Source organism: Channa argus, chromosome 3, assembly GCF_033026475.1.
Source record: "Channa argus isolate prfri chromosome 3, Channa argus male v1.0, whole genome shotgun sequence".
Taxonomy (NCBI): Eukaryota; Metazoa; Chordata; class Actinopteri; order Anabantiformes; family Channidae; genus Channa; species Channa argus.
Window position 1 is genome coordinate 21,204,302 of NC_090199.1, and position 13,826 is coordinate 21,218,127.

Here is a 13,826-nt window from a genome sequence, read left to right on the forward strand (position 1 = left end):
TGAAGATGGTTGGGGGTGTAAGACAGAGCTGATGGTTTCTGGTTGTCAGATCTGCACCTCCATGCAGGGGCATACTGAATAACATGTGCCAGCATATCACAGGTATGCTATCAGACTATAACGTCTATCTGGTAGGAAGATTTCTTGAAAACACACTTAAATACAGTATGTGTGGATGCCTGTGCTTTAAGAGGATACATGCTATAAGTTGATCAGGGTATAAACTGTCATGTTGGGGATGTTAAAACAGCGTTGTTGGTCTGTACTGCACCTTTGCAGTCACCAGTGGGACAGATATATTTTTATTTTCATAAAAGAGAATTTGCCTAGCTAGCTTGATCCCATCTCTCTACAGAATCATCTATAGCCTGCAGCACATTGAAACACATGGACACGCCCATTTGTCTACTACAGCTGGAGCTATTCTTAAAGGGGAGGGGAACATTTTACAGAAGGCCTGTATCAATAGGCTTTATGGGATTAAAATGCTATTTAAATTGACTAAACTATTACTACTATTCCTGATCCAAACCTGACAAGAACTCTCCAGTCTGGCTAATATTCCCCGTGTAAGGCACAGAAAACCTGATTTGGCATAGCCGTTTAAGAATACCAAATTCCCCTTAAACCCGCCCTTTAATCCAGCCAGTCCCTCCGCCATGTAATCACTGTCGGCATAGCACAACAGCGGGACCCTCAGTTACATCCTTTCCGCCCTTCCCTGTCCGCCGCGTCACCACAGTTTCTCTGCCCCCTGCCATGCCCCGAGTCACCTCGTTGCTGCCTGCCCTGCTGTGCGTTCTCCTGCCGGGGCCTAGCTGGGGATATTTCCCGGAGGAGCGTTGGAGCCCCGAGTCTTCGCTCCTCGCTCCCCGGGTCGTCATTGCGCTGGTTTGCCGCAACTCGGCGCACTCTCTGCCGCTATTCCTCGGGACCATCGAGCGTTTAAAGTACCCAAAGGACCGCATCGCGCTCTGGTGAGTGTCATTGCTGAAAACTTTTAAAACAAGCAGAAATACTCTGCTATCACAGAAAAAAAGAAAATATCAGTATATACTGATAGAGTATTTGTTGGTACTCTGTGTGATTTAGGGTCAGTTTGCGCTCGTTAATGGAGCAACGGAGACACGTCAGGCTCTGGTAGAACTAGAGGAAAACTGTGCGCGTGCGCTAGTGAGTTGCACGCGGCTAGATGGGGCCATGGTGTTGTGATTGAGATGCAACTTTAAGTTCGGAAAAAGCACGAGCGCGTTATCTCCACTGATCACGAGTGGAAGTCAAAGCAGCGTGGCTCGACACACGCCGTGGCGTTTTGTGGTCGCCGACAGAGGAGCTCGAAGGACGGTTTTGCCAGCAGAGTGATGCCCATGAAAAGTTCCATTCAGTCACAGATCTTGTATTTCCCCCCCCACTGTACCCTCCTTCTGCATTTCCATCCCCTCCTCCTTCCCCTTTCACATCTTCGTCTTGCATTACAGATTCTACAGGAAACAAACCACTATTATACTGTAAACCAGCTGAAAAGACTCTTAAAACTTGGCCCTGGAGTTACCAAACTTTGGTACAAAACCAGTCCATCTAATTGTATTTGTTTCTTCTAAACCCCTCTGCTTGGCTTACACTCCTTTCCCCTTAGTTGCTTTCCTCCCAAGCTCCAACTTTCCAGATCATTCTGCTCAAGCACTGCTTACTTCCTCTTTTTATTTTGATTACTTGCCAGTATCTGTATTTGCAGATTAAGCTACTCTTTTCATCAGCATTTAGGCCTGACAGGTTCAGTTATAATTCTTGGCAACCCAATGACAAAATAAAGGTGGAATGGGCCTTAGCCTAAGGCAGAGTTGCATTTATGGTGGCTGTATACACTTGGATTTAGCTTAATTAAATGCTGATCACTCCTTTGAATTCATTGTTTAATCAAAGAAGGTGCTGGGCCTCGTTCAAATGTTGAATTCAACTTTTTCTTAAGCTCCCACTGTGTGTGTCTTCAAACAAACCAGCCTTGCTTTTTTTGATCTGAGCCTGAATTTCAGCCTCTGCATATGAGTCCAAATATGCCCAAGTTGTTTGAGTTGGGTTTTCTGTGTGGTTGAGTGTATCTACAGCATATTTCTTCCCCTCAGAACATGAACTGATACAAAAAATGTTGGAAATGCAGTGTGAACTATACATAAAATGTGCTGTTACTGTAGCTGGCCACCTGTGGATACCTGGAGGTATCAGTGTGACAGGTTAAGAGGAAGTTCTTGGCAAGCAGAAACACAGACATGCATGCAGACTGCCCGGTCATGTGTGCGTGCTCTGCAGGGATATACAGGATGGATATTATGAATCCATAAATGTGCTTTGATCCCTCTGTGTCTCATTGAATATCCCATATCCGTGGATCAGATTATGTGTGTTAAAAATGCAGCCCCCTGTGCAGGTTCTAACACGAGGCCACATTAAAACACTGCAGGGATGCTGTTTAGCTGGCTCTGCTACAGGAATGCAAGTAATCCCAAATATATACTCTCTTATTCACTGTACTCTATTGAAACTCATTCAAAACTTGGCAGAAGCCAGATATTTCTGTAAAACGGAGAGGAAAGGGGAGAAGGAAAGAAGATGATGGACCGGTGCGTTGGTCACATGTAGGTGCTGGGGCGGCACGGCTGTGTTAAAACATCGCTGACAGATGAGAAGCTAACACCTGCAGCACGCAGACTGTCAGTCCCTACATGACAGAGTTGGGAGTAAATCAGCGTCTCTGATATTTACACATTCTTTCCCTGTTTCACCCTCTCTGTCTCCCTCTCCTTCCTGACACACACTGAGATTTGTTATGACAATGCAGACAGCAGACAAATGCCAAGCCTCTTTGTTTCAGCCTCTATTGTGTATCGTTGTTCTCCTCTGTCCACGCCTGTTGATGGTTATGTGCAGCTTCGTTCTATTGATGAGAACACCCTCATGGAATGAAAAGCAAAAGTACATCTGGGTAGTAAATTATTATAACACTGATATCGTGTCTTGTTGATTACTATAAAGCTGCACTAGTCAGTATGATCTACGTGTTAACAATGGGTGTTTCAGTAAAAGAGCTCACCGTAATGCACCTCCAAAGAGTTGCCCAATATTGATTTCTAACTCATTGTTTTTATTTCTTGCTACAAAGTCCACTTTCAAAACTCTTATTTTTTTTATCAAATGTTTAACTGATACATCCACAACATAGTAGCTGCTGCTCTGCACCTGCCAAAGAGAATGATATTGTTTCAGGGGCTGTGGATACATAAATAGAGTTAACAGGAGAGTAAATGCAGGCAGGACTGGAGGGTTGGATGTGTAAGTAGGAATGTTTTAGCCAACAATTCCAACCCTGCGACCCTTAACAGGATAAGCTGTATAGTTAATGGATGGAAGGATAGATCAATGTTCCTCCAAGTGCCCGAAGAAATAAATTATCTACAGCTTACCGGCTGTGTTCCAGTTAATATGTGGACATGTCTTATTTCCAACAATGGTGTGGTACAATCACAAGTATTAAAAATGAATTGTCTGATAATATATTGATCCTTACTATACTTTTGTATATTGATATTTATATACATGTTTAGATTGAGCTGCAACAAACATTTATTATTTTTTTGTTAATGACACATTTGATTAAAGTTTTTCTTATTATTTAGCATATAAAATATCCGAACTTCCTTCCTTCTATAGAAAAAAGCAGCATACCAGTGGATTTTAAAACCTGGAACCAACATGTATTTGGCTTTTATTTTTATAGTTGACCGCAATTACTTATTCAACAATATGGGTGAATGATAGCCATGTATTATTCAATGTATATAATGTAGTAAAATAAGTAAAAAGGATACAAACTTTAGTATGGAATCTATGTGTATTATAAAGTACTGTTTAGGAGTACAGTGACTACCTCACTGTACTAAACCAGCTCTGACATGCACTAAAGCTGGGATAATTCTTTTATGTTTAAGATAACAAAAGAATTCTTTTGGCTCCTGGTGTGAGAAAGTTGTTTGAGTGGCAGAATGATAGCTTTATTAATAAATACAGCAATATCGTCCACAGGGATTGCTGAATTTTATATCAACAGTGACCAAGTTGGGGGTTTTTATGAGGACAAGTCACATTTTAAGATTAAAATCAGTACCAGACCATTTTAATTGTATCAGATCACTGTGTCTTTAATATATGTATTATCACTGTAAAATCCCTCATACAGTGATAAAAGATTTTTATCCATATGTCCGCTCCTAAGACAAAGTATCACTGGATCTTTGTTGGTGGTGTTACATATCGAGATGGAATCTCGGTAATCACGGTTCACTTTTATTCTCCCACAGGGTGGCGACAGATCACAACACTGACAACACCACAGCCATCCTGAGAGACTGGCTTATCAAAGTGCAGAGCTACTATCACTATGTGGAGTGGAGACCTCAAGATGAACCCAGGTACTGCATGTGTGAATGTGAGAGAGTGAGAATGAGTGTCAGTGAGATCACAGTGTTATTTAATGGGACTGTCTGTGCCTGTCTCAGTGTCTTTGAAGACGAGGTGGGACCTAAGCACTGGAATAATCTCCGATATGAACATGTAATGAAGCTCCGTCAGGCAGCGCTGGACACCGCACAAGAGATCTGGGCTGACTACCTCCTGGTGTGTTATCATCCACTCAAGAGCTCCATAAACCTCTTCTTATGTACTTTCAGGGTCAGATCAGTGTTGTGCTAACTGTAGTAAGCAGATTCATAGCACTTACTCTGTAAATATCTATCTGTCAGAAATCTCTGCTTCTGCCTGTTCCAATTTTCTCTTTATATATAGGTGTTTTGTATTTGTAAGAAATTACAGCTATGGTACTTTCCCAAGAAATGCTACAAGTAAGCAATTCCTCATTATTTAGGCAATTTGGTACAGGAGAGTGCTGATATTGTTAACTGTATCTTTGCGTTTTACCTTCTTTAACCCATAGTTAGATTATGGTTTGCATGGCTGGTAATTAGTTAGGCTTTAGCACAGAACATCAGCTCAGTCACGCTGAAGACGTTGGGACTGGTGTGGTAATATGAAGAGAGCGGGGCCAATGCAAGGATCACCTTAAGTTTAAATTAGCTGTGGATCATGTCTGAGAATGGGACCAAATATTAAGGCTGAAGAAAATGCATGTTTTCTGGAAGCGGTCCCCATTTATTAGACTGCAGCTGTTACTGTTGGTGAGACAGACTGAGATAAACATCCACAAGGATTAAATGTTTAGATTTGGCATATCGGAATATGAAGAGGTATTTATTTATTAGAATTAGGTACAGCCTTCTGCAAATACAAGTGCAGTCTGTCGTTGTTGAAGGGGTGGAAAGGAGCCGCGTATGCTTGCAGTGCTCTGTGATCACACCATGTTGCTGTGGCTGAATCAGTCATTTGGTGGCAGCAGGTGACATTTTGTGTGTGCTTGTATGTGATTGTTGTCAATATTGTGCCCTTCTCTGTCTACAGGTGGCTGACTGTGACAACCTGCTCACCAATCAGGATGTGCTGTGGAAACTGATGAAGGAGAATAAGACCATTGTAGCCCCAATGCTGGAGTCGAGAGCAGCATACTCCAACTTCTGGTGTGGCATGACTTCACAGGTACTGCGGATAATTTCTTTTAAACTTTTTACCACTTACACCTGTGTATCAGTTGTAGGTACACTTCACAGAATCTTGCCATCTTTTGCAAAAGATTTAAATGTTGGGTGTGGTGAAGCTGATACAACACGGGGATAGTTATAAACTGCCAGCAGTTTATATATTTGACTAATATAATGTATAGCTAGAGTATAAATATGCCATACCTACAATAAGACATTTAATAAATACTGTAGAAAGTGACCAATCAACCAGTTCCCACAAGACATGACAGAAAAATTCTGCATGGTCATAAACTATTTTGAACTGCTTGTAAGCACTGTACATTGTTGCATTTCACAACATAAAGTTTCTACTGGTATTTCACTGTACTTTAACATGTAAATAGAGCCACCAGAATGTAAACATTGTTACACATCCTTCAGATTAAAGGGGTGAATAGGCTGGGCAGAGGAATTCATCCAGGACTGACTGTTCTTGTCAGTTATCGCTGTTATGAATAATGCTAATGAGCCCACTCTAGTTAATCACATTACTTTCTATGTAGCTAAATTTTTTTAATCACTCAACTACCAGATGATTATCACTGAATGCGTGACCTCAGGCCATCACCTTTTACACAATTACACTTTGATTACATTAAAATCAGACTATAACTAAACCTCCTCTTAAGTTTAAAACATAGTATCTAGCTTCACATGATTTTATTCATTTACATAATCAGCATTAAGACATTTTCTTTCTTTATATTTTAAATATTAACCTTACTTAATCACGTGCTGCTTTAATACTTAAGCTCCTCTGTACCCTATTCTGTATCCTTTCCTCCTCCTTTGTTGGTATCATTTCAGATTTTGAAGAATAGCAGCTCTTGTAGTGGAAGTTAATCTCAAATGTTGCTATTCTTTTGGACGTCTGTAAGAATGAACTTCTGAATTCATCATTCCATTTTCTGTCTCTGAAGTTACCCTTTACGCCCGTTCTCTGGTCTTTTCGACAACATTATTGGAGGTTTATATTGTCTAATTATTTCCTCATTTAAATAGGTCCCTTTAGAGCCACTGAAATATAGGTAATTTGAATGAAAACAAGATTTTTTTTTTTTATATTGTTATTCGTGTAGCATTTGGTCTCTGATTATTGTGTGTTGTAATTAAAGTAACTGATTTGTTTCCTCTGATAGGTGAACTAAAATTTTACTGATCTAACTTAATATTTAGCTTCAGTAAAGGCTTATAAGCAGATTAAATTGCTAGTACGTAGACAATCCACACATTTACCGCTGTCTTTAGTCGAAGAACCTATAGAATTTAAAAGTGAAATATTTTTTTTGAATATGCAAACATTCTGCTCTCATTACAGTTACTGTACATTAACATGGTTTAGTTTGAACAGTAAAACTTGCAGACACTGTCTCACTCTGTTACAGGTTTTAAATTTTAAGAATCAAAACACATTTTCATGAATGTTCACATATTTGTTCTCGTAAAGTTTTGTTAAACTGGCACAGACTTGTAGTACACTCAGACCTTGAGAAGACAGCTCTCACAAGTGAAGTTCTTTCCAAACTGAATTCTCTCTGACAGCATTTTATGTCACTTGAAAACAATTTGAAAATGTATGGACTATACAGTGTTACTGGGCACTTTGTGCAGGGTTACTACAAGCGCACACCGGCCTACATGCCCATCCGTAAGCAGGAGCGCCGTGGCTGTTTTGCTGTACCCATGGTTCACTCTACCTACCTGGTGGACCTACGGAAAGAGGCTTCCCGTCAGCTGGCTTTTTATCCACCACACCCAGAATACAGCTGGGCCATAGATGATGTCATAGTCTTTGCCTACTCAGCTCGCATGGCAGGTGAGACAATCTCAAGGGCTTGTTTTATGATTCATGATCCATATGAATTCTTAAGCATGTATTGCCCCTCTTTGCCATTTCTCAGATGTGCAGATGTATGTGTGCAACAAAGAAACGTACGGTTATTTCCCAGTGCCAATGCGCTCCCATGCTACCTTGCAGGATGAGGCCGACAGCTTCCTGCATACTAAGCTTGAGATCATGGGTGAGTGTGTGTGGAAAACCAGAATATTGGTGTGTGAGTGAGAACTTTTGGGGGGGGGGGGGGGGACAACAAAATGTGCTGTAAAACATTTTATAATGTAGATACAGTAATCCTTCTACATTCTAGTGTGTTAAAATAAAACAACTTAAAATATAGTTAAGTGTTTTGGATTCTTGTTGATTTCTGCAGTTCACTAAACCACAGTTTGTTCCAACATATTAAATATTCACTCACTTTGTAACATTGTTGTTTGTTTTTTTTTGTTTTTTTCTCAAAGTAAAAAATCCTCCATTAGAGCCATCTTTTTTCCTGTCTCTTCCTCCAAAGAAGCCTAACAAGATGGGCTTTGATGAGGTACACACATATATACATACACACACACACACACTTGAATAAGCAACAACCTGAGCAAGTATGTGAGGTTTTGCCTTTGTGTGCAACCAGGTGTTTATGATAAATCTCGTGCGGAGATCTGACCGTCGTGAGCGAATGCTGAGAACTCTGTATGAGCAGGAGATCAGCTGTAAGGTTGTTGCTGCTGTGGATGGCAAGTACGTTTCTCATCTTCTTCCTCCCCCCACTGCCTGTGTCTTTCTGATTTGTGCCTCTGCACCATGTGGTGTATATTGATGTAGAGAGACAGGGCTGAGACAAACAACCAGGTGAAAATGGAGAATGATTCCCTGATACGCATAGTTTTCTCTTTTGATGAGAATAGTTGTTCTGTTGACCACTCTGTTATTAGATGGATTCATGTCAAAAAAAATTTTAATTCTCAAGACCTACATCTTTTCTTTTTTACAGTACTGTTTTTTTTTTATTATTATTTGTATTTCTCATACACATGCTCATACAAACAAACAAACACACCATCAATATACTTTATTGTTTCCATTTCAAATAATCTGTAATCCTTTCTTTGTTAGAGCTCTAAACAAATCTGATATAGAGTCTATGGGGATTACGATGCTGCCAGGCTACAAAGACCCTTATCACGGTCGACCTCTCACTAAGGGTGAACTGGGATGTTTCCTCTCTCATTACAACATCTGGAAGGAGGTGAGATGTTCTGACAGGCTACAGGCCTCTGGGTCTACCTGTACATTGTAGATAACGTTTACTACTCCAAACGCGGTAACACAGTCTCTGAGAAGAAAGGTGCCTTCGTGGAAGCAGTTGTATTTTTTAATTTTATTTATGTTACAATAAACTTGTTAGTCGTTTATAAAAGACATTGTTTTTAGTAACCTGCTGTAAGTTCATAAATAATTATAGGTAGCTATAAGTCCTAATGTGTCAGTTTCATTCAGTGTCTAGAAGAAAACAAAATTAACTTCCTGCAGGTTTGTGATAACAACATTTTTCTGCATTGATTTCTTAACACTTAAAAGGCACCCCAGGAAAAAAAAAAATGTTGCCATAACTTCTGTGTTGTAATAATTTTGAAGAATGGAAATGGTATTGACACCAATAAAGGATTTAATAACCAGCAGAAGAGTTATAAAGCCGCATCTCTGCAGCACTGTAATGCTCTAAATCCATCTCTGCATGTGTGTAGATAGTAGACCGTGGTCTTCAGACCTCCCTGGTCATTGAAGATGATCTCCGCTTCGAAGTGTTCTTTAAACGTCGTCTCCAGGCACTGCTGCAGGAGGTGACTACACACAAGCTGGACTGGGATCTCATGTGAGTGATGCTTCAGTGAACAGAAGGAAAACATAATGTAGTAAATAGAGAGGTTTATTGTCCCCCTACACTGAGATCTATCCATCTGTCACACATGATACCTCAGACTGTTGACATGCTGAAAACAAAGTGGAAATATTGCATCTTATCATGCCTCCACCAAGCACTAAGCATTTTCACATTCACAGTAAGTCACCCAAAGGGCCACAAGGTGGGAGGACATATGTAGGACTTTGCTTTGCTGTTTTTTCCTTCACTTAGATTTTTGCTGCCTTGTACCTCACTTATAAGTCGCTTTGAATAAAAGCGTCTGCTAAATGACTAAATGTAAATATAAATATTTCAATAAGTAAAAGTAATTTTGATTTTATGTGAAGACTACGTTAAGTGCCTGAGAATCATCAGCATTAAAAAGGGATTTAATAAAAACTGTAAGGTACAACCCTGAATGCATTGACATGTCAATAGAGAAGTGAATTGCAAATCCCAAGGAGGGTTTTCACTTACTGGGTTTTAAATTTATTAACATGGGCCACAAACTATAAGCAACTTGTGGATATTAAATCAAATTTTAATTAATCAGGAAACTAGTGTTGGAGTGTTTCTAATTTGGTACAACTCTGATTTTCTTCTTGACCCCCTCTCCATAGCAACGGTGAGGTTCATGGATATTGTATTATAGTCATCTACAGTAAAAGGGAGAGAAAAAAAAAAACACTACAAACAAAAATGTGGTACCTATTATTTTGTTCTGATTGACTGAAGGAAACTCTTTCTGCATCCTTTCTAAAGGAAGGTTTATATACTGGTAAAGCAAGGCTGTATACAATTCCGTAATGTGGTTTGCACTGATATTGTTGCTGTGATTTGGCTCCTAAATGTCAGTGTTATAAATGCTGTTATAACTGGTCTTGTGCTTTGTGCTTCTGATATTTATCTTCTCCCAAATGTTCACGTATAGTTATATTGGACGGAAGCGCATGCAAGTGGACCATCCAGAGAAGTCTTTACCAAACATACACAATCTGGTGGAGGCTGACTACTCCTACTGGACGCTAGGATACATGTTGTCATTACAAGGTGCTCAGAAGCTCCTCAGGGCCGATCCTCTGAAAAGGATGCTCCCTGTTGATGAGTTCCTCCCTGTAATGTACAACAAACATCCATTGTGAGTATGGCCTCTGCTCCCTTCATCTTCGTTTTGTTCCTCTTTCTTCATCTTTCTCTTCTTTTTGATTTTGTTCTGTTACACCTTGTTAATCTGATCACACTCCTGCTCCTCACTCATCAGCTCCGAATATATGGACCATTTTGAGCGTCGGGATCTGCGTGCATTTTCTGCTGAGCCTCTTCTTGTGTATCCAACACACTACACGGGAGACGCCGGCTACATCAGTGACACAGAAACTTCTGTGGTCTGGGACAACGAGACCGTCAAAACCGACTGGGACCGAGCCAAGTCGAGGAAAACTCAGGAGCAGGAGGAGCTGAGCTTTGAGGCCCAGAACTCTGACGTACTGCAGTCTGAACTGGAGAATTGGAGCGCACGGGACGAGCTATGATGAAGAAGAGAGGGCACAAGGAGGCATAAGACAGAACTCTGCTATACAGAGATAAGAAAAGGGACATAGAACAAACCTGTTATAGTAGGGCAAATGGATTAGCAGGAGGTAATATAATACAAACAAGAGGAGGGAGGAAAGGAGATGGAGATGGACTCAGAGCAGATCAGGGTATAAATGCTTGTCCTTGTACATTTTTCTCTCCACTGTGTGATGTTTCTCTTGAGAGAGGAGGTTAGATGTAGAGCTAACTCTTGAAGAGTCAGCATGCAGCTTTTGTTTTATTTATTGCATCTGTAGGCCACATCCTCGTGCACGAATAGTTCCATTATTAGTTATTTTTATAATAATTTGCCCCCAGACTAATCACATACAATGCATAAATTCTCTGACTGCCTCTACTGACCAAAATATGTGCCTTTAAACATCTCTCTAAATTTGAAAATTTAGAGAGATGTATTCATCAAAACTTATGTTACAGAATGTTTTGTGTTAAAAATTACATTACAAGTTTATATTATCATGTTTTGTACTAACTAAAACGCTCTCAAGGAAGAAAAGAAAATCACTAAGATGTTGCTTTTGCTGACCAGTGATCTCATAATAGTCATTTAAGAAGTACAAATATCCAGTAAGTAAAAAAACAAAAACAAATTACAAATAAGTATAACTTTATGCAGAAGAAAGATAGTTGTTCAGCTTCCCCTTGATTTTCTCGTAACTCCTAACATTTATCTTACAACACCTTGTGAAAGTAAAAAACCCTTCTTCTACATCTTGGTAATTTTTCTTCTTCGTCAGCATCTTCTTCTTTGTCTTGACTTTAAAAGTAACCAGAGTGTTATTTATTATACATTTTTGAGGCTATTAGTTGACTTTATTTTTTTAATTCATGACTTGGTTGGTTTCAGTGTTTCAGTAGTCTTCCCGTCACTGCACATTGCAATTTTTTTGTTGTTGAAGATCAGAAAACCAAATTTCTAGACATTATATTTTTTGTCATTTTTAAAATATTTTATCTCTTCTGTGTGTACAAAGTGTGTCTTTTCCACCAAAGAACAAATAAAAACAGTTAAAGTGAAAGGCTTGTCTGGTTTGTGCATTTTTACTAAACCTTGCTCAGGCAATACAAAGTCTTTCAAAGCTCAGTCAAAAGTACATGCTAGCACTGACACGAACTACAGTGGCAAAAGCATCAAGATACACTCAGCATTGTGTTTTGTTTGGCACTCAGCAATTTTATTTCAGTCACGTTGAGATGTTTACTTTAATTGGCGCCTGCAGGTGTTGCCCCATTACTTCTCCTCCTTCAGTGTTTACGCCTATGCTCCTTTATTCACTGTTGACCTGTGAAGAATAACCCTGCCGTACTGACTGTTTTACAGTTTTATATTTGCATAAAACACATTTTGGCACTAAATCGGGGGGAAAAATTAAACGATGCTTTTGTTGCATTCATTTGGACACAGTTGTGCTTTCAGGTCAGTGCTAATATCAGCCTGTTAAACTGTATGTTGGCTTGTATGTCCACTGTAGTTTTATGGTTATAATGTTACAGGAGGCCATTTGTGTTTCGTGTGCATCCACGTGCAGTGGCAGATGTCTGTGACTCAGACTAATCCTATTAACTCTCACTTTCTCCCCACCTCTATATTTACCTAACCCTTCTCTGAGATTAACCAGGTACTTTCAGTAAGTGCCTCTGCAGATCAATGGCCACTTTCCTACAGACGGACCTGCTGGAGTTTACTAGAACCTGGCTCAAATCAAACTATTGACTTCTCAGTTCATTTCCTTGACGTTCCCCATCCTGGCCATCAAATCACCTTGATAACAGGATGCACAAAGACTCATGAATTTGCTCTGGGGGTAAAAGATTAGTAATAAGTAAAACTCCAACTAGCACTATTTGGTAAAGGGAAAGTCGAAACATATTAGGAGGCCTCACTTGATGCCTCCATTTCTCTCTCTCCTTCTGCCATGACTTAACCTACAAGTCTGTCCTTACTTTGGAATCCAATTTGTCCTCTTTCTTCATCCGTCCTTTTCTCCCGTCCTCCTTCTCTTTAGGTAATAAGATTGCTAATGTTGATCTGCAGTTTTAGGTCCTTGTGTATACACGCACGCACAATGTCTACTCCTGAATTACAGCACTGCCACACCTCCAGCTATCTGTAATCTCCCTCTGTATACCACAGAGTGCAGGGTGAAGGAATTACAGAGAGAAAGCTAAAGAGACAGTGAAAGGTGCCACTAAAATAACAAACTTTACAGGATTTAAAGGATCAAAGGAAGAATACAATGGCTTGAAAAGGAGGAGAAGCTGGATATATTTCTTTTCTTGTGGGAGTCGAGCAGTTTCAAGGTGAGGTAAATTACTTGTGGTATATCCAGCTGCCACAGCACGTACAAGAATTGATGGTCTATTAAATTAGCAACTAACAACAAAGTGTTGCTGGTATATATTAGCTGCGATCGATCAGCTTCAAAAAGTGAACAGGATGATTGTGGAATAACTTTCCCAAATGTAAGATTTAATCTCTGACCTTTCTGAGACTCATAGTAAATCCTCTTTTTTCAGGTAATGTCCAATGCGGCTCAATTTCAAACATATTTCTCTTACATCAGCCTTGGAAGCTTCAGTCCAGGGTTGTAGTCTCAAATAGATCTGGGACAGCTCAGAGCAAGAGAGCCAAATCTAATTTGTGAGGTTATCGCTGTCAATTTTTAGCCTGTGGTGACTGCTGCGACAGTGAAATACAGGCTGGGCGAGACAGATAAAACACATTTCTGAGCTGTTAGGCCCGAACTTTATTTCTACATCTAAAATTTATTTCTTATGTGTTTTTTGTTCTGAGCTATAAGTCTACTCT

At 39.8% G+C, this 13,826-nt stretch overlaps 1 protein-coding gene across 1 annotated transcript; it reads left to right on the plus strand.

The window, feature by feature from the left end:
* The first annotated feature begins 615 nt into the window (after positions 1-615).
* Positions 616-12,036, plus strand: colgalt1b (collagen beta(1-O)galactosyltransferase 1b). The gene is made up of 12 exons (XM_067499153.1): positions 616-977; positions 4,353-4,463; positions 4,551-4,668; positions 5,506-5,640; positions 7,296-7,500; positions 7,586-7,705; positions 7,983-8,059; positions 8,150-8,256; positions 8,632-8,764; positions 9,264-9,391; positions 10,353-10,559; positions 10,683-12,036. Exons 1-12 carry the CDS (start codon positions 760-762, stop codon positions 10,951-10,953), a joined length of 1,830 nt encoding a protein of 609 aa, XP_067355254.1. The 5' UTR covers positions 616-759; the 3' UTR covers positions 10,954-12,036.
* The last annotated feature ends 1,790 nt before the right edge of the window (positions 12,037-13,826 follow it).